At 34.0% G+C, this 25,083-nt stretch overlaps 1 protein-coding gene across 2 annotated transcripts in view; it reads right to left on the reverse strand.

The window, feature by feature from the left end:
• Positions 1-25,083, reverse strand: part of SLC27A6 (solute carrier family 27 member 6) — a 63,513-nt gene that overhangs the window by 2,561 nt on the left and 35,869 nt on the right. Inside the window, exons 6-10 of one of the 2 annotated variants that reach the window (XM_037739944.1) lie at positions 15,464-15,658; positions 7,745-7,835; positions 3,819-4,017; positions 2,728-2,825; positions 1,477-1,607 (exon numbers count right to left, since the gene is read on the reverse strand). In XM_037739944.1, the coding sequence (XP_037595872.1) occupies positions 1,477-1,607; positions 2,728-2,825; positions 3,819-4,017; positions 7,745-7,835; positions 15,464-15,658 (714 nt within the window). The remainder of the gene's footprint in view (positions 1-1,476; positions 1,608-2,727; positions 2,826-3,818; positions 4,018-7,744; positions 7,836-15,463; positions 15,659-25,083) is intronic. The other variant, XM_037739945.1, reaches the window with a different exon arrangement.

Raw genomic sequence — 25,083 nt, forward strand, 5'->3', positions numbered from 1 at the left:
CCAGGCTGGAGTGTAGTGGCGCTATCTCAAAGAGCCTAAAATAGTTTCTAAATTTGTGCAAAGCTTATCTAATCTTCTAAAGTAGTCTTGTGCTAATATATTTCTTCTACTTAACGAAAGTGAATTTTATGTTGACCTGGAAAAAAATTCTTAAAATATTATTTGTCCTATCAACTTTCCACTCATCAAAATATATTACTTATGGGGTGGGGTGAGGATGAAGAGGGACAAAAGGGAGCTGGAAATGGTTGTAAAAGGGCAACATGAGGGAAACTTGTGATGTTGAAACTTCATTATCCTTACTGTGGTCATGAATGCATGACGTTCCACAGGTGATAAAACTGTATAGAAAATATACACACAAATGACTGCAAGTAAAGCAGGAGAATTTTTAATAAGATGGGTAGATTATGTTAATATCATGATTGTGACAGATTTGCAAAATGTCATCCTTGGGGGAAACAAGGTGAAGGACATCCAAGCTGTCTCTTATTATTTCTTATAACGGCATGTGAATCTACAACTATCTCGATAAAATTTCAATAAAAACATATTACTTCTGCTTCATATTTACTTACCTTTAGTGTTTCAGAGGGTTGTTGTTAAAACAATCTGAGACAGTGTAAAAACTTAAAATTAAAAAGGCAAATGAAACACATATTATTATCATTCAGAGAATGTGTCCCATTGAACAAGCAGTGACGTGGCTGCCATGATTACTTGGTAAATACTGTAAACCTGAATATGACACAGACTGTTGCTCCATTAGGGGTCTAGTAGTGAAATAACAAATGTATTCAGAAAAAAAATTGGTGGTTGGATGTTAAGAGACGATGAGTACTAATTTTGGAAAATTATATTTTAGGCACAATATTAAATAAATGGTTGAATAAATGAGTAAGTAAGATTACTCAGTAGTTAAGTAAATTCATTTTCTTTTTACTGTGCCTTATGCCAGTAACTTAACAAGAGAAAGTCCTCATCCCAAAATAAATAAACTCAGAATTTCTCACATGGGGAAGTTGCAGGTGAGGGGGAATTTGGACAGAAAGGCAATAAAAATTAAAACCAGGATTGCTTAAAGCCAGATGCCTTTAGGTTCTGCACACATCTTGCAGTCTCTTTGATGTCTGCTTGATGGAACCTAATTCTAGGTACATAGCACCAAATGTCTTCACAAGATATGAGTAAGATGTAATTTTGGACTGCCACCATCACTGGGACCATCATTTTGCTCTGAGCAAAGAGGAAGAGAGCAATTCTATAATTATGACAAAGACAGGTATGCCCTAGCATTTCATCATGCTCCCTTTATAATTAGGCTTCAAACATGGAAGCAGTCTGCATCAACTCTACACACCATGCTTCTCATTATAACCTGCATGTTATCTAAAGGATACAATATTATTTTGCAATTAAACTACATCCTTGTTTTCTGGCTTTAAATTTGATAGTAAACTCCACCACTAAAATTACCTGAATTCTTAAAAATCGTGGACATGCATAAGCTGGTAGAGATGTTACAACTTGTTCATAAAGTTTTTCCAAATCTAAAGATTCATTTGGTTTTAAAATAATAGAAGCCATTCCTGCTCTTCCTTCATAACCTGAAAAAAAGTTTGAAATAGAGACCATTTTTAAATACCAAATAAACTTTAACAGATAATTCTGTATATGCTAATTGACACATACGGAAACATTAAATCTATTTCAGTAATAATAAAACAACAGTAGCATAAAGGAGTCTGTGTCCTTCCCTGAACATATGATTTACTCCCCAGAAATCATTTAAGGACAGGGAAAACCAGAGTCTACCTCTAATTGCCTATACTACAGAAATAAAATACATGGAATGGGAAACACTATAAATGACAATAAATTTCCATACTGCCATCACTAAAACAAATATTACGAAAGAACATTTATTTAAAGAAACTATATTCCAGCAGAAATATACATCCTAAACATTAATGTAAAATATTAAGTGTATATTTTTAAGTTAAGAAATTAAAAGTTCATATTTTCATAATTAATTCCACAGATCATTTACTGCTTATCATGCCCCCTGTGGCTAGTTACAGGGGTCAGAACATCCTGGGACCTTTTTCCAACATTCAGTGGCTATTTATAAAGTTAGCCTTCCCTTCTTCTGCTCTGCTATCCAAACACTCACATCCCTGATCTCCTCGGCACCTAAAAGCATTCACTGAAAAATGGAGAATGGCTGTCTTATGACTACTAATTGGTCACTTTTCTGTGATATTTTCAACATCATGAGACAATCCTCATGTGCATATTTATAAAGATAATGAGCCCAAATTTAAAAATAATTTTTAAAAAGATCCATCTTAACTACAAGTCAGAATTTTCAAACCCTTGAAGTAGAACATGTTCTTGTTTAGTGGTATTTACAAACACTAGTCATAAAAAGAAAAATAATAGACTAATAAAAAGCTGTAACTAATTTCAAGCAGTGAGCCATTGATCAGAGTTTTCAAGCTTTGCTTAAAAATACACATAGGCATTAAAATTCAGTTGGTACCGTTCCCCTGATGTGACCATGAACTTTGTTATCTTGGTCAAAGGCATTACTTGCCAAGACAGTAATAAAATCTTTATCTTAATACACAAAAATTAAAATGCTGAATTAGTAAGACTGTTGCAAAACTAAAAAATAGTGGCAATTCTATTCTAAGAATCTTTCCAAAATATGAAATATACTTATACCTGATATAGCCACACCATAGACGTTTGCTTCCTGTATGAAATCCAACATTCCAATAACATCAGCAACCTCTGTGGTTGCAACATTTTCTCCTTTCCATCTAAATGAAAAAATCAAATTCCAGTTAGTGCACCTGTATTTGAAAAACTAGTTACCAGTTTCAGTATTAATGCCTTGCATTTGGCTGTGTGCAAGCATCTACTGACCAACATAATTGTAGTTTTCAAGATAAAAGACATTTCTAAGGAAGGACTTTGTTAGTAATTCAGCAAAATCAGTTTTGGTCTTTTCGATCAAATTACTTTATATCTCATTTGAATAAGTTACTTTCTATAATATGTTTTGTAATATACATAAATATAAAATAATTATAAGGATTATCTTTATAAAAATCTAATTTTGTAAAATAACAATGAAATACAAAACATTCCTTTTCTCTGGTAATAAAAATTGAAAGTAAAGCTCTAGTTGTCTTGTAGTATACTGACCCACTTTAATTTCTAGGTATCAACCCCTTTGACTTCTCTAATGCTTTTGATGAATATTTTGCTTTAATTGAAATAGTTTTATATAAAGTGAGCTTATAACATGGTACCAGAAGGCAAAGATGTAGGAAGTTACTTATTCATTCAAGCATTCATTCAAGTCATTGGACTAGTAAAGCAAAATAATTTTATAGGCCTAAAATAATCTTAAGGAATTAAAAAAGGAAATATGAGAAAGGGGATATTTTCTGTTTCAAAATTTTTATCATGAGGTCAAGAATTAGACTACATTTGACCAAACTGCTTTTCTGTTTTAACCCTACCGTTTATCTTTTACATCTGTCTGTCTGCCAGTTTTACTTTCCTTAAAAAGAACCTCACTGATTTGGTCTAAACTGATTCATTAAAATAATTATAAAATTTTACATCAAAATTTAACTGGTGGTTCAGTTTAGAAACAGATGGCCAATAAATTTTTTAATAAGGGGACATGGAGATAAAAGGGCTCTGTCTGCCCTGAAAGCTAAAGCATATGTGGTCTCTGATGTTTCTATAGAAGCACAGTTCACAATTACAGAACAAGCTGTGCATCCCATGACATTTCATACCTGAAAGTGTCTCCAGTACGGTCCCAAAAATAAAGGAAATTGTCCTGATCCTGGACTATCAAGTCTCCAGTGTTAAGGTAAACATCTCCCTTCTTGAAGACATCACAAAGCAATTTGTTTTTTGTGTGCTTGTAAGACCCAGCATAGCCAAAGAAGGGATTTTTGGCATGCACTCGAGAAATGAGAAGTCCAGGTTCCCCTGCAAGAAATAACGACATTTTTGCAGCCCTCTGATTAAAACTATTGTTACACACACCATGCATGTATCTATATTGTATCTGGCCAGCACAACCAGTGCTGTTTATCTCACCTTCCTCTGAACCTATTTCTGTATTTGACATCATTTACCCTTGGTGCCTATATCTAGCACATGCTTTCATAGATTACCACAAACACAAATTACTTTGGAAAAACTAATAAAAAGGGAATTGAATGGAAAGAAAAGGCTCATTACATTTCTTGTACTTCCCAGGTGGACAGACCAATGGCTGTTTTTGTTTTGGATTATGTAGATGTTACCACAGATATTACTGACATTTGTTATATAAATAACTGTAATGATGGTGTTAATAAAATAATGATAGCATTTTATTTATTGTACACTACGATGAGCCCTTTGCAAATGCCATCTTGCTTATTCTGCATAGAAATCCTTTGAAATTGATATAATCCCTATTTCACTAGCAAGGAACTAGGACCCAGAGGGGTAAAGTAAGTTGCCATGCTCAGAGAGATAAATGGACCTAGAACTCAAATTCAAGTTTTTATGACCATGTGGCAAAGATTCTGTATAATACTATTTCTGATCCAATAAAATCATTATTATAATAAAATGGTTTATTTCTCTGGGATACTATTCTGGAAACCTTTGATGGGAAAGAGATGAGACATTGAAAAAGTCTCCTAGTCCATGGTACTTATTAGTTTCAGTTAGGTTTAGATACATTATCTGAAATAACTTTCCAATCAAGTTTATTCAAATTAATTAAGATTTTTCTCAGCAATCTGCAAGGTAAAAACTATTTCTAAAAGAAGGCAAGAGGACAAAGGACAGCAGCAATAACTGCTCCAGAAGTCTTCAAGGCTACCGTCCGCTTGCTATGCCTGCTGTAAGGAGATGCAGTGTTCATGTGGACAGATGAAGTTGGAGTCCAGCAATCTATAATACAGAGTGATTTCTGTCTTTTTAATGCTCTGTAAAAAGAATAAGTCTCACTCTGTCACCTAGGTTGGAGTTCAGTGGCATGATCATGCTCCACCAAAGCCTTGACTTCCCAGACTCCAACAATCCTCCCACCTCAACTTCCCAAGTAGCTGGGTTGCAGGTGCACACCATCAGGCTCAGCTAATTTTTTATCTTTCTGTAGAGAAAAGTCTCACTATTTGCCTGGGCTAAACTAGAACTCTTGGGCTTAAGCAATCCTCCCATCTCAGCTTACAAAAGTGTTGGGATTACTGGCATGAGACACCGCACCCTGCCAACAGGCTTTACTCACCTCCGATTTCTCTTACTCCTGGGCATCCTGGCTTTCAAGGACACACAGGTCATGGGCCAAAACAAATCTTCTCTGCTCCAGCAGAGTGTCATAGCATCATCATTATCATCATTGTCGTTGCCAACACCATCATCATCATCACCATCATCATCATCATCACCACTATTATACCTACTGAGCACTTTCTGGGTAACAGTCCCAATTCTGAATGTTTTACGTATGTAACCCATTTAACCTTCATCACAAAACCGTAATAAAGTCCCTGATAATATTTTCCTTTTAAGGTTAAAAAATTGAGGTATAAAAAAAGGAATTCACCAATGTTATACAGCTGTCAAATGCAGGAGTCGGAGTTTTTTTTTTTTTTTTTAATTTTTTAATAACAAGGTCTTTCTGACTCCAAAGCCTTACCTCTGTGATATGTCAGTCTACATTCCCTATATTTCAGAATTTTTCAAGACTCTTGTATCTCCTTTAAACTTTACATTCTTTTTTCTTTTTCAGGACACAGGTGACAGTTTCTTCCCTGACAAACTAATTGTTGCAAATGTTTTAATAAGTCACAGTGTATTCATATCTTTCCTGTCTAGGCATAATTTATATTGTGAAGACACAGCGCTTAATTAAAAAAAATATATTGAGTAGCTCATAATGGAAATTCCAAAGTAGAAAAACAGACATTTGGGGTCAACTAGCTTTTTAAGAAACTCTGAAGCTGCATAAGCACAGTTCTGGGATTCAAGTTTTAATACCAGATATTACTGTAATTTTAAGAAACAGAAGAGTAGAAAAGTGTGTTTAAGTTCTTTGCACTCTCCTCAGAAATTACTTTCCCATGGACAGTGTCTATAGAATAGAATTGGAAAAACATATTTGATAAATTCCAGTAGGCTTGAAATTCAGAGATTTGGGAGATTTGTTGTTTTAATAGACAAAGCTTCTATTTTTTTTTCAGTCTCTCGGCTACCAGAAAATTAAAACAGGTTTGCCACATTTATCTTTACATTTGAAGTAAAGATTTAGGAAGTCATCTCTGAAATGTAGTTTAAACATATTTTAAGGCAACAAAAATTAATTTTGGCCTGATTTGTTCATACCAGATCTCTAAACAATTCTAAGTGCACATCTCTCCATTGCATTTTCTAATTTATTATTATATGCAGCAGCAGGTTAATTGAGGTACTTGCTTTCATGAAAATTTCTAACCTAAAATTGTAAGAAACTCTACCTTGGCAGAGTAGGGGAGTGAAAGGAAGAAGCTAAGGAGAGGAAAGTAACAAGCCACATACCAGGTCCCCCAGGGATATATATACTTCTTATTTAATTGTCCACAATAACCTCACTTAATAAATATTGTCACTTCTACTTTACATATGAAGAAAATAAGATTTAGACAGGTTGACTAATCTGTCCAAAGTTCCACCATTTCTAAGTGTCAGAGACCTTGTTTAAATCCAGGTTGGCCTGACTTTTCATTATATCTAGAATGATAAATTAATTCACTAATTTTTGTATTATAGCTTGGCAACATAGGATATTAGACGTTTGTCACTGTTATATACTAGATGTGGTGGATTAAGAATTGTATCAGAGCCAGGCGCGGTGGCTCAAGCCTGTAATCCCAGTACTTTGGGAGGCCGAGGTGGGTGGATCATGAGGTCAAGAGATCGAGACCATCCTGGTCAACATGGTGAAACCCCGTCTCTACTAAAAATACAAAAAATTAGCTGGGCATGGTGGTGCATGCCTATAATCCCAGCTACTCAGGAGGCTGAGGCATGAGAATTGCCTGAACCCAGGAGGCGGAGGTTGTGGTGAGTCGAGATCACGCCATTGCACTCCAGCCTGGGTAACATGAGTGAAACTCCATCTAAAAAAAAAAAAAAAAAAAGGAATTGTTTCAGCCAAATAGATACCACTTTTTAATTTTAATAATTTACCATCTGACTGATTCATCTGGGGCTCTTAACATCTAATAGTAAAATTTTTCCACCTACATTAATATTCCAATGTTAAATTACACAGTGGACCCAGTCATTATCTCCTTTTGAAATTCACTAGCAACTACAGTGGGCCCTCCATATTAGTGGTTCCACATCTGTGGATTCAACCTACCTTAGATAGAAAATATTTGGGGAAAAAAGATAAAATAATAATACAACAATAAAAATAATACAAATAAAAATACAGTATGACACTATGTAGCATTTACATTGTATCAGGTATTATAAGCAATCTGTTTAAATTATACAGGAGGATGTGCACATCTCATATGCAAATACTATATCGTTTTATATAAGGAACAAGTATCCATGAATTTTGGTGTCTACCTGGGGTTCTGGAACCAATCCCCCAAGGATACTGAGGGATGTCTGTATGTAGGAGATCAGAAACTTTGCTTGAGGAGACGTCTTCAAGTACTAGTCTTACCTTTTTTTACATGAATACACCACCCCTGTTCATTTCTCATGGGTTCATCTTTCTGAAAATCAAACTTGATCAAGTCAAAAGTGAAAAGAAGCTGAAAAAAAATCAAACAAACAAAAACAAGCATTTAGTTACTTGTGCATTGACATCTACTGTAGTAGACTTTATGTTAATTGAAATAAATAATTGGAATATGGATTCATTAAAACAACTAACTTTTACTGAAGACAAATTAAATAATATTTAAAAACTAAAGTATTAGTAAATAGCAGTTATTTACTGGCATTCAGTTTCATTTCTTCTGTGGTACACTTGACTTTGCAAAACACTGCTAATTTTAATCATGAATGAGTGGTATCAAGATACTGAAACAATCCAGGCATTCAATTATATACTCTGACAACTACAGATAAAAGGACCATTTTCTGCAGTCATTTATCTAAAATACCCTTTGAAATGAAAAGTCTTAATAAAACTAAAATATAAGCTATATTAATGTAAAAATTGTGTTTCCCTTTTCCCTACAGTATCTTAAAAAAAAAAAAAGCCAAAACACATCAAATGCCTAAAAAGTATGGTTACTTGACAGCCCTTTTGTCCTTTTCTCCTGAGGCTTTCACTTTTTTTTTTTTCTCTTTCTCTCTCTCTCTCTTTTTTAAATACTTTAAGTTCCAGGGTACATGTGCAGAACATGTAGGTTTGTTACATAGGTATACACGTGCCATGGTGGTTTGCTGCATCCATCCACTCATCACCAACATTAGGTATTTCTCCTAATGCTATCCTTCCCCTAGCCTCCCCATCACCCAACAGGCCCTGATGTGTGATGTTCCCCTCCCTGTGTCCATGTTTTCATTGTTCAATACCCACTTATGAGAGAGAACACGCAGTGTTTGGTTTTCTGTTCTTGTGTCCGTTTGCTGAGAATGATGGTTTCCAGCTTCATCCATGTCCCTGCAAAGGACATGAACTCATCCTTTTTTATGGCTGCATAGTATTCCATGGTGTATATGTGCCACATTTTCTTTAACCAGTCTATCCTTGATGGGCATTTGGGTTGGTTTCAAGTTTTACTATTGTAAAACAGTGCCACAATAAACATACATGTGCATGTGTCTTTATAATAGAATGTTTTATAATCCACTAAATACTCCTAAACTAACATTCGATACTTACCTACACTCTATAATGTGAGATGGCAGATTTGTTAGAAAATGCCCATTGCATCAGGAACCAAAAATTGGATATTTTCTCTTATCCCTGGATATTTTCATCTACTCTGCTCCTATCATGTCCATATGACCATGTCATGCAGGCTTATTTATCCACTAAATTCTCACCCTGGGAGAGAATTGCGGACTGGTTTAGTCCAACCTCCTCCTATATTTTTCTTTTTTCTTTTTTTTTTTTTTTTTGACAATATCTCACTCTGTCACCCAGGTGCAGTGCAGTGATGAAACCTCAGCTCACTGCAACCTCTGTCTCCCCGGCTCAAGCAATCCTACCACCTTAGCACCCCCATTCATCTGGGCTTACAGCAATAAGCCACTTCACCCAGCCCTCCTTATTTTCATACTATAAGAAAATTGATGTTCTACTCAACAATTAAATAAGCTCAGTTCAAAAATAGTAAACTAACATGAAGGTAATAAAATTAAGTGACAATAAAATTATAATAGGAAGAATGAATTGGGGGAAAGCAGGAGAAGAGAAATGAACATATAGAATAAATAAGTGGGGAAAAAAGATGATGGAGATAGATACAATACTATTATTTAGTATCAAAGATTAAATGCAAATATCCCTGGTTCTTAGCATTAGTAAAATAAGCATGTAACTTGAGTTGTGACTAATTATTTGAATTAAAATATTAATGAGAGCAATTAATATTGATTGGGTGCTATATACTAGGCACTGTGCTAAGTGTTGAAGAGCTCTAGTTAATTTAATTATCAAAACATCTTATGAGGTAGAAATTAATATCCTATTTTAGGATTAGAGCTGATGAAAGAGGCAACAAAGCAAATATGTTGTTGTTCTAGACATAAGACTGTTTATTAAAATGCGAGCTTGCATCTTGTTGCTCTTTGTCTGTAATTGGGATAACAGGATATTGGCCACTTGCCTAATTGCTAGTAGAAAGAAAGAGTCCAGAAGTTCCGGAACTGCCTTTATCATCTTGGCCAAATAAGAACAGAACCCTGTTCATTACTCATTCTTTTTTCTCCTGTTTCAACATGCTTTGTTTTTTTGGAAAATTTGCCCAGTGACTTGTGATATTGCCTTTAGTGTTATTTTAGATTAATTGAGCAACCATGTGTGTGGCTGAGATTCATTCCACAGCAAATTACTGTTCAATGTGTCTGTTATCAGAAAAAGGGACTTGATGGTATAAAATGGAATAATTTTATAATTTCAATAAAATTAAATATATCACAACATTCTCTAGAAGTACACGGAGCAGAGGATCAATGCTCAGTTAGAAATATTTCTGTTCTCCTTCCTGTCATCAAGGGGTCCTCATATTACAAAAATGACTGCATTATAATAACATAAAATTTAAAAAATAGATGCCACACCTTAAAATCCCCCAAGTGTACATGTTTATGTATGTGTATATGTGTACACGTCTGGAGCACAGCTGCAGGGTGTCCCATTCATAACAGAACTGTGCAATGCACACACACCTATGTGACTGTATGCATTGGCCCTGGGAATTTTTATCCATACCTACGGGTCTTTTCAGATTCAGATTTGTAAATTTATGAGTTGGAAAAGGAACACAAAGTTAATTTCCTTGATTAATACATGAGGAAAGTCTGAACCAAGAGAAAATTAACTTGTCAAAGTCATGAAGTCAAATAGTTGTAGAGTTGGGAACAGAGGTGAGGCATCAGTCCCTGTGTAGTAAAGAACTTAACCGTGCCCCCAAAAGAGGTCCGGTGTTCATCCCTGGCTTCTCGGAGGTGATCTCGAAGACGTTGGAATGTCGTTCTTATTAGGAGGGCATTTTTTTTGTCTAAGACCCTTGGGCAACTAGATGATAACAATATGATTTAGAATGGGGTCTCTGAGGCATTAAAAAAAAGTGATGGAGGGCAGGGGCTTTGGATCACCCAGCTTGACCTCCTAAAGGGGAGGAGATGGAGGCCAGCCATATGAACAGTCAACCTGAATTACACAACCAAACCCACAGAAAGACTCCTGTGAGCTCCCTACTTGGCATCAGGTCATGCATATTATTACACAATTCCAGGAAAGCAATGCTGTTCTGATTCCACAACACATCATAACTGGAAGCTTCACCCTTGGTACTCTCCTGGATTTTGCTTTATGTATGTCATCCCTGGGCCGATTATACTCTAGATCCTTTAGATGTAATAGGTGGAGTTTTGTGAGTCCTTTTGGCAAATTATCAAACCTGAGAGTGGTCTTATAAGACTCCTGAAATTGCAGTTGATGTCAGAAAGGAGGGTGGTCTTGTAACTCTTATTTCAAAGTTCTCTAACTTTCCCCATCCCTAAAAGATGCCTACTTTTAAGATAATAAAATAGCTTATGAAAATGATTAAGAAAAGAGTCATTTTATTAATCTCATATATTATTTTTAAATTTAAGTTTAGATGGTACTTAAATCTTAAATTCCATTGTATCTATGGATTTGCCAATATGACAGGAGAACAATCACTTCTTCCTTTCCTCCCTCCCAACTCCCATTTTTGGTAGTGTTATAATTATTTTTACATTGTCAGGTTTTATTCCATGTATAAACAATTCAGAGTTGTTCAATCTTCTATATGTGATTTGATTAAATGTTCACCATCAGACATTTTAACTGAAGGTGATTCTTTCATTTCTATGGTTTCTCTTCAAGTTGGTCATAATTTTTCATTTAGTGGATTTTAGGAAGAAATATTGCATTCCTATAAATATGAGGGTATTATAGTTTCTGACTTCTTAAAACATTGAGAAAACCTCTTTGTTGACTTGATACTTGAGAAGCAACTTAGCCAAAACAAAAATTCTTAGGTGAAGACAATTCTTTCCTTTTTTTCTAGCCTTGAGTGTTTTGTTTTGAGAGATGCCTGAGATGTTTTCCATCCTCACCGGGGTTACATTTTGCGTATTCTTTGCTTTTCCTACCTCAACATCTCCTTATAGTTCTTTAATTTTTGTTTCATATTTTCACCTGGATGTATTTTTCTAATAATCATTCTATCCCAGATTTTCCCTAGAAACATAGTGTACTCTTTTGCTAAAGATTCAAGTTTTTACTTTAAGGAAATTTTCTTCTATTAGGGTAGAAAAAATTACTTTTTTTCCTTTGATCTGTTTTTTTCTGCAGGAACACCAATTAGGACACGTCAGATCATTATCTATGTTTTCAAAATCCTTTTTCTTAATTTTTAAATTATCATTCGCTTACTCTTTTTATTGTGTTTGGGGGAACTCCTTAATTCCACTGATCTTTCCCCTAACAATGTTTATATTCCTGTTGATTTTGAGTTCTTTTGTGTAATGGTCATCTGTGCAATAGTTACATTTTTCTTCTATTTTTTTCTTTGAGTTGAGCATGCCTACTTTTAGTTCTTTTGTTGATTTATGTTTTTCCTTGATCCTTCCTCTCTTTTGAGCTCTTATCTTCAAAGAGAATATTATTGGGATTTTTCAAGCCTGTGAGAAATTGTTTTCCTAAACATTTCCTGGCTGTTTTGGAGAACTTACTATTTTGATGTGCATTCATATTTTTTCAGCTGCCTTTTAGTTATATTCATTTTCTCCCTTTTTTCAAGCTTTACTTTATCTACGTATTTTATGTTTGTCTCTTCCTTGTTATTTTCCCCAGGTGAGAATACTGTAGAAAAAGAGAAGGCAGTCCATCATTCTACTTGGGTTTTTCTCTCAAATATGTTGTCACTAAATTTTTTATATTGTTTGCCTTGAGGGAATATGTGGGACAATATCTCTTCAGCTTTATGCATTAAAATACTAAGTGTAGCACGTAAAGACAATGAGTTGCAGGAACTTTGTGTTGCTGCCTTATCTTTTTCCTTCATTTGCAAAATTCTATCTCTGGAGGCTGCTTCCCTCTGAGATAATAACCATGATCCTCCATTAGGTTAGCATTTTTGAGAGACACTTATCAAATCTCCTCACTTAATTATGAGACAATCATTGAAACAAATTTTTCTAATTACCTGCTATCTAACAAAACAATATGTGAATAAAATGATAAAAAACAAACTAGAAGTCATATAGTATCAGGCACAACTTTGTTTTTTTCATTTCCAAACTGAAAAAGAAAACTAAAATGAGTTGAAAATCAGTTTTCCAAATAAATTAAAGACAATCATGACTTTTTACATGATTGACACTATTACAGTTGGCAAAATTTAAAGCATTAGAAAATTATAATAAAGTCAAGAATATAAAATACAAATTATCATACTCTCGTAGGTTGGTCATGTAAGAATGATTCAGCATCACAATAGGGGCTCAATATCAATATCGAATTTGTAATGGAACCAGTGCAATGAATTGAGAACATTAACTGCAAGGAATGTAAAACTCAGTAAAGTCAGCACTTATTTCCCCAAAATGCTTTTGTTCAGAATAAAGTGCATATCTGAGATGTCAACTATACTCTCAAATTCCCAAAAGAATGCATTATAAAAATAGTTTGTACCTTCTTTAGGTTTAGAGCTCTACTGTGATTTATACCGGCTTTGAACAGGCCACCAGGCTGAAAAAGTGAGCTGCGGTGGCATGAAAAACACATTATTTGTCAATTACTTCCAGATACTGAAAAAAATCACCGCGGATTAGAAAAGCAAATACTTTGTTGCTTCCACATGTTCTTTGAGGTATAGCAGTTTTGTATACAGAAAACTACCTATAAAACTAAAGCAGTTAGGGAGGAAAGTGATACAAACGCACCAAAGTTCGCACTATGGGATTCTTAAAGATCTCCTCAAAGGCAGCTCTAAATATAACTTGAGTAGGGTGCTTTGGAAGCCTCAACAGCAATGCTATAGGCTAGAGCTACTTTCAGCGAACAGTTGAGGCCACTGAGGAAACACACCTGAGGAGAGAGATTATCAACCAAAGACTTTCCTCATACATGTATGACTGTATGGAGTACTTTTGTTCTTGCACTGTTTATGTCAGGTTTAGGAGTCAAAAAGTGAGTTGGGAAGTTTTTTCTCCTTCTGCATTGTCTGGAAGAGTTTGTAAGAGAGAAATTATTCGCTCTTTGAATATTCATTATCCTGAGCAGGAAAGGTATCTGAAACTAAGGGAAGATGTTGGAGTATTAATTTATTTCATTTAGTGTGATAAAATAATTCTTGAGTCAATACCAGTAAGTTGTACATTTCTAGAAATTCATCCAATTCATCTAACAATTTCAAATTTATTGATAAGAGCTTACTCAACATATCCTTTTTTACTGTCATAAGTCTAAAATATCAGCAGCCATGTTCCCTTTCCATTTCTGATATTACTTGTGCCTTCTATCAATCAGAATCAATTTCTTTACTTTTTAAAAAATTCTATTTCTATTTATTTTTATATTCTTCACCAAATGCTTTTTCTGTGTCATTTCTGCTCTTTATTGTTTCTTTTATTTCCTTTGACTTTATCTTAGTCGTCTTTTTAAAAATTAACTTATAGACATGGTGACTTAGCTCCATCCAATTTTCAGCTGTTCTTGGCTAAATATATATGTTTTTTAATATAACATTTTCATTATGATTTAGCTCATAGTATCTTCTAATATCTAATAATATTTATTTCTTTGATGAATGGGAATTTAGAAATGTCTTATTTTTAAATATATAAGAGATTATCTAGTTCTCTTTTAAAAACATTATTTCTACCAACAAACTGTTTTCAGAGAACATAATTTATATATATTCAATCCTTTGGAATTCATTGGAATTAGTTAACTGGCCCAGTAACTTCTGTAAACGTTACAAAACTGCTTGAATAAAGTAGATATACTGCAGTTGTTAGATGCAGGGTCTTTTATAATGTTGATTAGTAGTTTGTTTATTATTATAGAAGATGATTGAAGATTTATCTTCTCTTGAAGCTATATCAGTTTTGCTTTATAAAGGTTGAGACTGCTATGTTTACTTTTGCCTTTATTCTTAAAAAATATTCTTAAGTTCCAGTTTCACAGATATTGTTTCCGAACTAGTTTAAGGTAAATGTCCACTGTCTTTTGTCTTTTGTGGTTGCTACTGAGAAATCAGCTGTCAATATTCTCCTCCTAAAACATTGGTTTTTTTGGCTACTTTTAAGATTTTAGTGGTATCTTAATATAGTTTACAAAATATTAAAATTCTGTGTAGAATTGTTGAGTGGTATCAATGATGGAAGATAAGTAGAAATAGTGAAATAAAAATACTCCAGGAAAATGGAAAGAGTCAAATTAATATATATCAGGGCCTATGCTTCCTATTTTTACATTATATCATTAAATTTGGAAACTGAACAAAAAAAGGCATAATTATGGTGATATGAGAGAGAAAACATAGAAGATAACTGAGGTTAGCATAACCTATAGCACCATCTCTCACCTAGAACCCACTACTCTATTTCTAGAAATTCTCAACTTAAAAATAGATGATAATATTTACCATAATTTACAGGCACAGTATCTTGAAGAGAGCTAGCAGACCTCAATGTACTTCTTTCATAAGGAAAATGCTGTACTTACTTTGTAAAAGAAATTTGTTCTCCCAACTGCTCCAATTTTCCCAGTGTGGTTCATGAAAGATATGTTTGCTTCAGTAGCTCCATAAAGTTCACACACCTTTATATTTCCAAATCTGTCTAAAAATTCTCTCCAAACATCACTCCGTATACCATTTCCAATTGCCAAACGCACCTTATGATCCTTTTCTTCTTCTCTCTGTTAGAAGAAAATGTTTTACTTGTAATTAATTCCAGTTTCCAATTGTTTCTTTTCTTATTATTATTTAAAGTTTCCTAGACATAAGCTGCATATGTGCAATAATGGAAAGGCAGTTAAAATATGTGTGTAAGTCTATTGTAAAACTGTGTCCTAATTCTAATGAAAGTAACACTGGCCAAGAATAACACAGTTTGTGTTTTTCCATATCTTGGAGCAGCTCATTCTAAATTGCAGATCACTAAAGGCTTTTTTGGGTAAATGTCAGATAAGGAAGAAAGCATTTTTCAGGAAGACAAAATCATTGCTTTGATAATACTATGAAATATGCTTAAGTGTGGACTCTCAGGCTTAGCAGTAATTAGCTACATAATTCTGAACAAGATGTTGACTCAACTCTGATTCTCAGTTTATTCATCTATTTCAAAAGGATAATAATACCTGTCTTCCTTATATACTGTAGCATAAAGTTAATACAAAGTGCCTAACATACAGTAAACAATAATTTGAGGTCACAGAGTCAAAGTAATATTTGACCTGCAAATATTATGGCAAGTATATGTAAATGTGGTTTTAGAATGGCAATATTCTCACATTTTTACTTTTTGTTCACATTTTAGAATTAAAGGAAAATATAGGATTCTACTTTGCTCTATATTCAATAAGAAATGTTTTAACTACCATGAACTTGTACACTCACCTAAAATTAGAGTAAGAATATATTATTGGTGTAGTCACAGTAAATCCTGATTTGCTCTGATTACCACCATCATCACCAAAAAAATGCAAAATAACAAGATGCAATAATAATTCAGCAACAAGAATAAAATAGAGAAGTTGGCCTCTTTGGTACCTATAATTTAAAATGATCAATGGATCACATTATTTATTCCAGTTTCTTCTCTAGACACCACTTAAATGGTTTTAAAGAGAAGATTTTAAATCTATGAACTCTCAAGAACAGGGAGAAGTGAGTTGAGAGGTCATTTTGAAAACTGAAAAGTCAATAGACAAAGGACATGTGATTAAGCAGAATGGATAAGGCTGAAATGTAAGCCTGCAGGTTAGCACCCAACAAATGCTCCTGAAAGTGTCAAGCAAGCATTAAAAAGAACGAGGAAGGCACAAAACTTGGTAGGAAATTTGTTTAAGAAGTATAACTAAATATCTAGGTCTGGGAGTCTGCCCTTGCTATGCATTGACCAAAGACTGGAAAGTTCTCTCTGGAGATGTTTAACCAGACAGGCACCAATTTGGGTTGAGGAACTTACTGTGAAAATTAATTTTACAAAATACAGTCCTTCACGTTATACCCAAATAAAATGAATTCAGAGGCCATGGAGAAAGGCACCCAGATCATGCATGTCTGTTCCAGAAACTCTTTATGTAATTCAACAGCAAAAGCACAAAGTCCTATCTGTAACTTTAAGTCTTACGTGGTAACTGCTGACACTCATCAATCAGAAGTCACCAGCTCCCTTAAGGCACTGCCAGCACCAATAAAATTTCCTTCAAGACAGCTTACATAACTTTGTTCTTTTTCCCAATAAAACTCTAGCCTTTCCTTTTCTTCTTCAGACAAACCTTGTGGCTATGCTGGTCTATGTAGCCTGAATCACAATTTTTTGTTTCCAAATAAGACCTTCGCTTAGAGATGCATCTCTACATAATCTTTATTTCAAGTTAATATTACTGAAAACAGGAGGATTAAATGAAAGTCTACATACTAAAAGATGGGATGAGTAAACTCTTATTCTCCTCTAATATCAGAATTCTGAAACTCCAAATCATACACCAGAGCAGGAAACTGTTCAGTTACTATTAAGGAAATTGGTCAGTCTAAGAGAAAAGATACTGACTTCTGGAAGTATCTCAGTAAAATGGCTGGATCCCCACTTAATCACCCTAGAATCTGAGCCTTTTGTTGACAAATCCCAGTTCTGTGCCATCAGGTATATAGTGCCTCATTCTGAAATATGATGATTAAAGCATTATTTTTTTTAAATAAAAATAGGTAAAAGGAATTAAAAGACATATAAGACACAAAGAACATACGAAAAATACCTATAAGTAGAGCTCTATAGAATAGTAAAATGAATAGAGAAGAGGCAATTCTGAAGAGATTTTAACTGAGAATGTTCCCAAAGTGATAGAAAAACATGAAGCCATGAATAAAAAGACCTAAAAACCTCAGGCAGGTTAAATACCAGGGAAATACAGTTGGACATTTTCTGGCAAAATTGCAATGAAGAAAAAATATGTAAAAATTAGAGAAAGACAGAGGGTGAATTTTAAAAGCAGCCAGAAAGAAATAGAAACATCATTTCCAAAGAGGCAACATGAATATTTATGGCTGACATTTCAACAACGATCATAAAGCTGGAAGACAATATGATAATATTTTAAAGCTAGCACAAGAAAATAATTATCAACCCAGCATTCTATACTCAGTGAAGAATTATTCAAAAACTAAGGAAAAACATGACTTCAGACAAATAAAAATGGAAAAACTTGTTTCTAGTAGAATGGTACAGATGGAATACTAAAGGCAGTTCTTAACACCAAAGAAAACAATATTATATAGGAGCAAAGAAACAAAAAGCAGGAAGGAATGAAGAGGACCAGAAAAGAGAAGTGTTACAAAGTTCTTGCATTGCAAAGAAGTGGAAAATATGCTATCCGAAGATAGAATGTAGTAAGTTAAAAATGAATATTGTAACCTTCAATATAATTACTAACAAAAAATACTTAAATAAATAAAATAAATATAAAGGGATGTATAACTAAATAACTAATTGATGAAAACTAATCATAAAAATGTTATTTCAAAGGAAGATAAATGAGGAAAGGGAAGAAATGACAGATGAGACAACAAGAAGAAAAATAGCAAGAGAGAAGCTATAAAAGCAAATATACTAGTAAGCACACAAAATGTAAGTGGACTAAATATGTAATCACGGGAAAAAACTTTTAGAATGCATAAAAGTATAAACTTCAACTATAAACTGCTTATGAAAAATACACCTTAAATATTACATGACCCCAAAATTGAAAGTAGCTGGAAAAAGGAAAGCTATATGATCATTACCTAAGAGGAAGCTAGTTTAACTATACTAATATCAGACAAAGTAGACATTAAATAAAGAAACATTTCTGGAGATAAAGAGGGATATTTAATAAATGGGTCAATTCACTGTAAGGATAGCAACCTTAAATTTCTATTTACCTAATAATATAGTCAAATACATAAAGCAAAAGTTGACAGAACTGAAAGGAGAAACAGACTGAGATATTTTTAACTTATCTCTTTAGGTACTGATAGAATAAGCAGAAAAAAAAAAATAAGAATACGGAAGTTTAAAGAAAACTAAACAACTTAACCTAATTTGTGTATACAGAACAGTATAACAAATCACTGAAGAATATACGTTTGTTTAAGTGCCCATGAAACATTCCCCAAAATGTTTTACAGCAAGTCTTAGCCAAATTCAAAGCATTAAGCTTCATTCAGACTATGTTCTCTGACCACAATAAAATTAAACCATAGATAAATTACAAAAAGAAACTAGAAAATCTATAAATTTTTTCATAATAATAATTTTAAACAGCCCATGGGTAAAAGAAAAAAAATTACAATAGAAATTAGGCAATATTTTGAGCTGTGTAAGAAAAAGAAGACAGAATAAAAATTATGCTACACAGCAAAAGCAATATAGTAATAATATTTTATATTATAAAACTATATATGTATAGTTTAATATTTATATAATACATGTATGTATGTGCATGTATGTACATAGAACTATAATATATGTATGTACATATGTATTTATGTAATCATATAATATATATCTTTTCAAGAGTATTTCTGTGGCAAACAGGCTTGGAAGCTAGAGATGGTTTTTGGGTCACAGAGAAAATTTATTTATCTTCCATGATACTGAAGTCTCCCTCCTCTTCTGGAAGAAAATTTGTTTACATACCAGAAGATTTACTTGCATATGTTTATTAACTCTTTCTCAGATATAAAGAAAGGGCAGGTTTATCAGCAGCCCCATAAATGACTGGGAAGCTCCTAAGAGCCGTGCTCTTAGCTGAGGCATAGACCTATGTCACAGATGTAGCATCCACTTAGGCCCACCTCTGCATTCCCCATAGGATGTGTGGGGAGAGGGAACTTTGCGGACATGAGATGTAAACAGAAGGCTATGATGCTTCCTGTGCTGTATAAATCCATTTGAGCTCACTCTTTCCTTACTAACCAGTTTCATAGAAATATGGTGAGCCAATCAAGCAGCTATGGTGTTGCTTATGGACTGCTTGAATGGTTGACAAAGTGTTGAGCAGGTACTTCTCAAACAATACCTTCAAACATCCAGTAAGCATAAGAAAATATGCTCAACATCATTTGTCATCAGAGAACTGCAAATCAAAACACCATGAAGTAGCAACAAACATTTACAAACATTATTATTTCTTCTTTAGCACCTTAAATTTCCACCAAGTGTTGGCAAGGACATGGAACAATTGGGTCTCTCATAGACTATGAGTAGAAGTACCTATTACTGCTGCCACTTTGATTAGCAATATCTACTAATGCTGAAATATGCATATAATACAACCTACCAATTCTACTTCTAATTATCTACCAAGAGAAATATGTACATATATCTGTCAAAAGACACATATAAGAATGTTCTTAGCGTCATTAATCATATTAAGTCTCAATTGGAAGCAATCCAAATCCATCAATAGTAAAATAGATATTTTTAAATGTCGTGTTATAGTAACATAATGGAACAGCCTTCTATTAGTTTTTTTTTGCTGCCATACAAATTTCCACAAACCTAGGTTCTTCAAACAATTCCAAGTTACTATCTCATAATGTCTGTAGGTCAGAAGTCCACATCAACTTCATTGGTTTGAGGGATTCAGGACCTAACAAAAGTGAAATGAAAGTGTTAACTACCTGGGATCTTTTTGGGAGACTCTTGGAAGTATCTTCTACCAAGCTCATTCAGATGCTTGACAGAATCAAGCTTCTGGAGGGTGTAGGACTAAGACTTTCTTTTCTTTGCTGGTGATCAGCTAGGGGCTGCCCTTAGATCATAGAAGCCTCTCTCCAGTTCTTGCACATAGGCCTCTATATATGAGAACAACAAATGACACACTGAGTACCTGTCATCTTCCAAATCTCCAACTTCCCCCAGGCTGAATCTTCCTTGCCCACAGCCAGAGAAAATAATCTGCTTTAAAGTCTCATACAATTACAGTGTATCCATCAGGATAATCTTCCTATTTTAAGTTCTGTAACTATAATCACATCTGCAAAATCCGTTTTGCCAATGTCTCTACTGCACACATATTCACGTGTTCCAGGAATTAGGGTAGGGCATGGACATATTTGAAGGAGCCTTTTTTTTTTTTTTTTTTTTTTTTTTTTTGCCTACCAGAACTCTAAAGCGACAAGAGAGAATGAACTAGTGCTATACACCAAAACAAAGATGAATCTCATTGACATAGTGCTGAGTCAAAGAAGGAAGTTCAAAAGAATGCATATGTATAATTTCATTTAGATCCTATTTTTGAAAAACAGGCAAAGCTAATTTATACTGGGAGAAATCAGATTGTTGTTCACATTTGAGAGGACAGTGACTAACTGATACAGCACATTCTTTTTAAAAAAGAAAGACAATTTATTAAAAATACTTAATGTGTTATTAAATCTTAGGAAATGTTAGCTATGGGGAGTTTGAGATGAATTTGTGATAGATATTAGAAAGCTAAATTTAAAAAATAAAAATGAGGCAATTATTACTTACAAGGAATAAAAAGAAAAAAGTTATAATGAAATAAATACATTATGTCTCAGCTATGAATAACATTTATATACTGTCATTTCTTTACAATCATTTACAAACTGGTTATAAACATGTTTTACACTCTCATAATTCTATTGGTGTCATGGAGACAGAAGAAATGTATGTGTGTGGATATCATGTGAGTAGGAAGCCAGGCAGATAATAATTAAAACTGAAAAATCAAGAAATAATAGAATACGTATTTTACTGATAAATATGGAGATAAGTAATAACTAAAAATGTCCTAGAAGTATTAAAGATGCTTACTTCTAGAGATTAAATACTGATAGTGCAGAGATATTTCTTGTCCTAAGAGTACTATTTTATTTTTATAACTGTGTAAAAGTGCTGTTTTGATTTTTAAAAATTCAGTTGAGACCAGGCATGGTAGCTCATGCCTGTATTCCCAGCATTTTGGGAGTCCAAGGCTGGTGGATCACCTGAGGTCAGGAGTTTGAGACCAGCCTGGCCAACATGGAGAAACTCTGTCTCTACTAAAAATAAAAAACTTATTTGGGCATGGTGGCGTGCTTCTGTAGTTCCAGCTACTCAGGAGGCTGAGTCAGGAGAATTGCTTGAACCTGGGAGGCAGAGATTGCAATGAGCCACGATTGCACCACTGCACTCCAGCCTGGGTGACAGAGCTACACAGAAAAAAAAAAAAAAAAAAAAAAAAAATTCAATTGAAAATAAGATAGCCAAGACTGTGAATTATGTGAAACAACACTCTCACCTGTTGATTTCCTTAGACCGACATAAATGGAGTTTAAGGCAATTATTCTGCAAATGGAGAAAAGACTCCATCTGCAGCTCCTTCCAAAACAGAGGGTTCTTTTCTACTGTTAAATACAACCCCAGCATTTCTGTTCCAGTTCCCACCTCCTATGGGCATGGCAGATTTTGGCTGCCTGGCATGGAACTAGCTCTTGGATTCTCCACTGCCATTTTCCTGAGTCAAACAGCAGCATTGCAAATGTTAGGATTTATTTTGCTTGAACAGAGAACAATCTTTTATATGATATAATGCTTGGAAGCTTTTCAGGTATGGGATGAGTATTAGCAAGTGTCATGATTTGTGAAATTCCTTGGCATTCTCTGGAATCCAGTATGAAGGTGGTTTATAAACCAAATTCCATAGGCTTTAACTTGTGTGGGCTATAGCTATATAAGCTTACTAAATAAAAACAATCATCTTAAGCAATTCAGTTGATACAGAGAATCAAATTATCAAAACTAGGATCAAGACTTTCATCCCAAAATATCAAATTCATTTCTCTAATATCCAATATATCATTTTTAAAATTTTTTCTTTCCTTTAAAGAAAACCCAGAAGATTATGCTTTGAAAGGTATGAGGAAAGATCAATTGATCTATCATTTAGTGTTATGTGGGAAAAGAAAATGTTTATTTCTTTTCATGTTGAAATATATATACATTATAGAATACAGAAAAATTAAAAATAAAATAATCTATAATCTTACTATATGAATATTATATTACATATCTATATATACATTGAAGGTTATAATCACTATGATATGGCCATTTATTCTAAGTCATTAATAAGTTCTGGACATTATTTTAAATTATCATTCAAATATATGATTGTCCATGCTTATATAATTTTCATATAATTATAGCACAATATATCTCTTCACCACCTGTTTTTGAACTGCTGCATTGTTCTTAAATGTTCATCATGATAGATAGTAGAGTGCGTATCTTATCTATAAATTTTTGCCACTCAGGACAGATCCCTGAAAAAAGTCAATAGTCGTAAATATTTTTATGGCTTTGTTACCAAAATGCTGGCTAAAAAGGATGTTCTTATTTATATCTTATTGCGGAGAGGAAGATGGCTACCTCTTCAATGCAGAATTCCTAGAACTATGACATTTCATTTAATTTAAACTGACGACTCGATAAGAAAATATATTGTATTTTTAGATTTAATTTATTTTTCTGTGTTTTTAACCAAGTTGAATGCTTGTCATTTAATAATATATTAAGAAGATTAACACTTTTTAAAATAGTTACAAGCATATGTTTCTTTTAATTTGATTTTTATTTTTAACATTAAATTCAATGTTTTTAATAAAATAGATCATTATCTGCTCTTGGTTATAGTTCTACTTAATATGTGATTTAAAATTTTCTTATCCTATAAGCAAAAAAATCTATATATTATTTCATTCTTATTTTTTTTTTTTTTTTTTTTTTTTTTTTTTTTTTTTTTTTTTTTTTTTTTTGCGCTCTTGTTACCCAGGCTGGAGTGCAATGACGCGATCTCGGCTCACCGCAACCTCTGCCTCCCGGGTTCAGGCAATTCTCCTGCCTCAGCCTCCTGAGTAGCTGGGATTACAGGCACGCGCCACCATGCCCAGCTAATTTTTTGCAGTTTTAGTAGAGACGGGGTTTCACCATGTTGACCAGGATGGTCTCGATCTCTTGACCTCGTGATCCACCCGCCTCGGCCTCCCAAAGTGCTGGGATTACAGGCGTGAGTATTCTTATTTTCTTTACATTTACCTATTACATTCATCTAGAATTGACTTTATGACAAGGATGTAACATTTTTTACTCTACGTAATGATGGTCAATTCAGATTTCATGAAAGTTTAATTTTAAAACTACTCATTAAGGTCAGGCACTGTGGTTCACGCCTGTAATCCCAACAATTCTGGAGACAGACGTGGGTGGATCACGAGGTCAAGAGATCATGATCATCCTGACCAACATGGTGAAACCCCGTCTCTGCTAAAAATACAAAATTAGCTTAGTGTGGTGGGGCATTCCTGTAATCCCAGCCACTTGGGAGGCTGAGGCAGGAGCCTCAGCCTGAACCCAGGAGGCAGAGGTTGCATTGAACCAAGATTGTGCCACTGCACTCCAGCCTAAGCGACAGAGTGAGACTCCATCTCATAAAAAAAAAAAAGGGGGGGAAATACAGACATAATTTGAGCTCATTAAAATGTAAACTCTATAAGGACAGGTATTGTTTTCTGCTCTGTCCTGCTGTACCCTATTACACAAAGCATGACCTGGTGCATAAGAGGTGTTCACAACACATTTATGGATGGATGGAAGGAAGGGAAGGAAAGGAAGAAAAGGAAGGATGGTGGGGGGAACCAGCTTTAAAAAGCCTCAAATGTCCATGCTTATTTTACCCATCCTGTTCCCATGGTTTCAGTAATAGGAAATCATCACAACATGAGTTTCTAATTCAGAGGTTTTGCTCCTTATTCAATGAAACTGAAAAAATATTGGAATACTTCAGATTTATTTGTCAGATGCTTACATGTTTGCACACACACATTGAGTAAGCCACAATCCCAGCATGTACAAAATGCTCATTTCATCTTCAACTACTTAAAATCCCTTTTAAAATTTAAAAGAGAACTTGCTCAGTGGCCCAGAGCTTTTAGCACAGACATCCCAAGGTCCTGGATTTCAATAGACATTTCCTTCTGGCTTTCAGGACCATTCATCAAACTGATGATACCAATAAAGGAGTTACATCAACTTGAACCAAAACTCTGGTTTCTTCAAAAGGTTCTTTGAGAG

This window comes from Cebus imitator, unplaced genomic scaffold, assembly GCF_001604975.1.
Source record: "Cebus imitator isolate Cc_AM_T3 unplaced genomic scaffold, Cebus_imitator-1.0 Scaffold76, whole genome shotgun sequence".
NCBI classification, from domain to species: Eukaryota; Metazoa; Chordata; class Mammalia; order Primates; family Cebidae; genus Cebus; species Cebus imitator.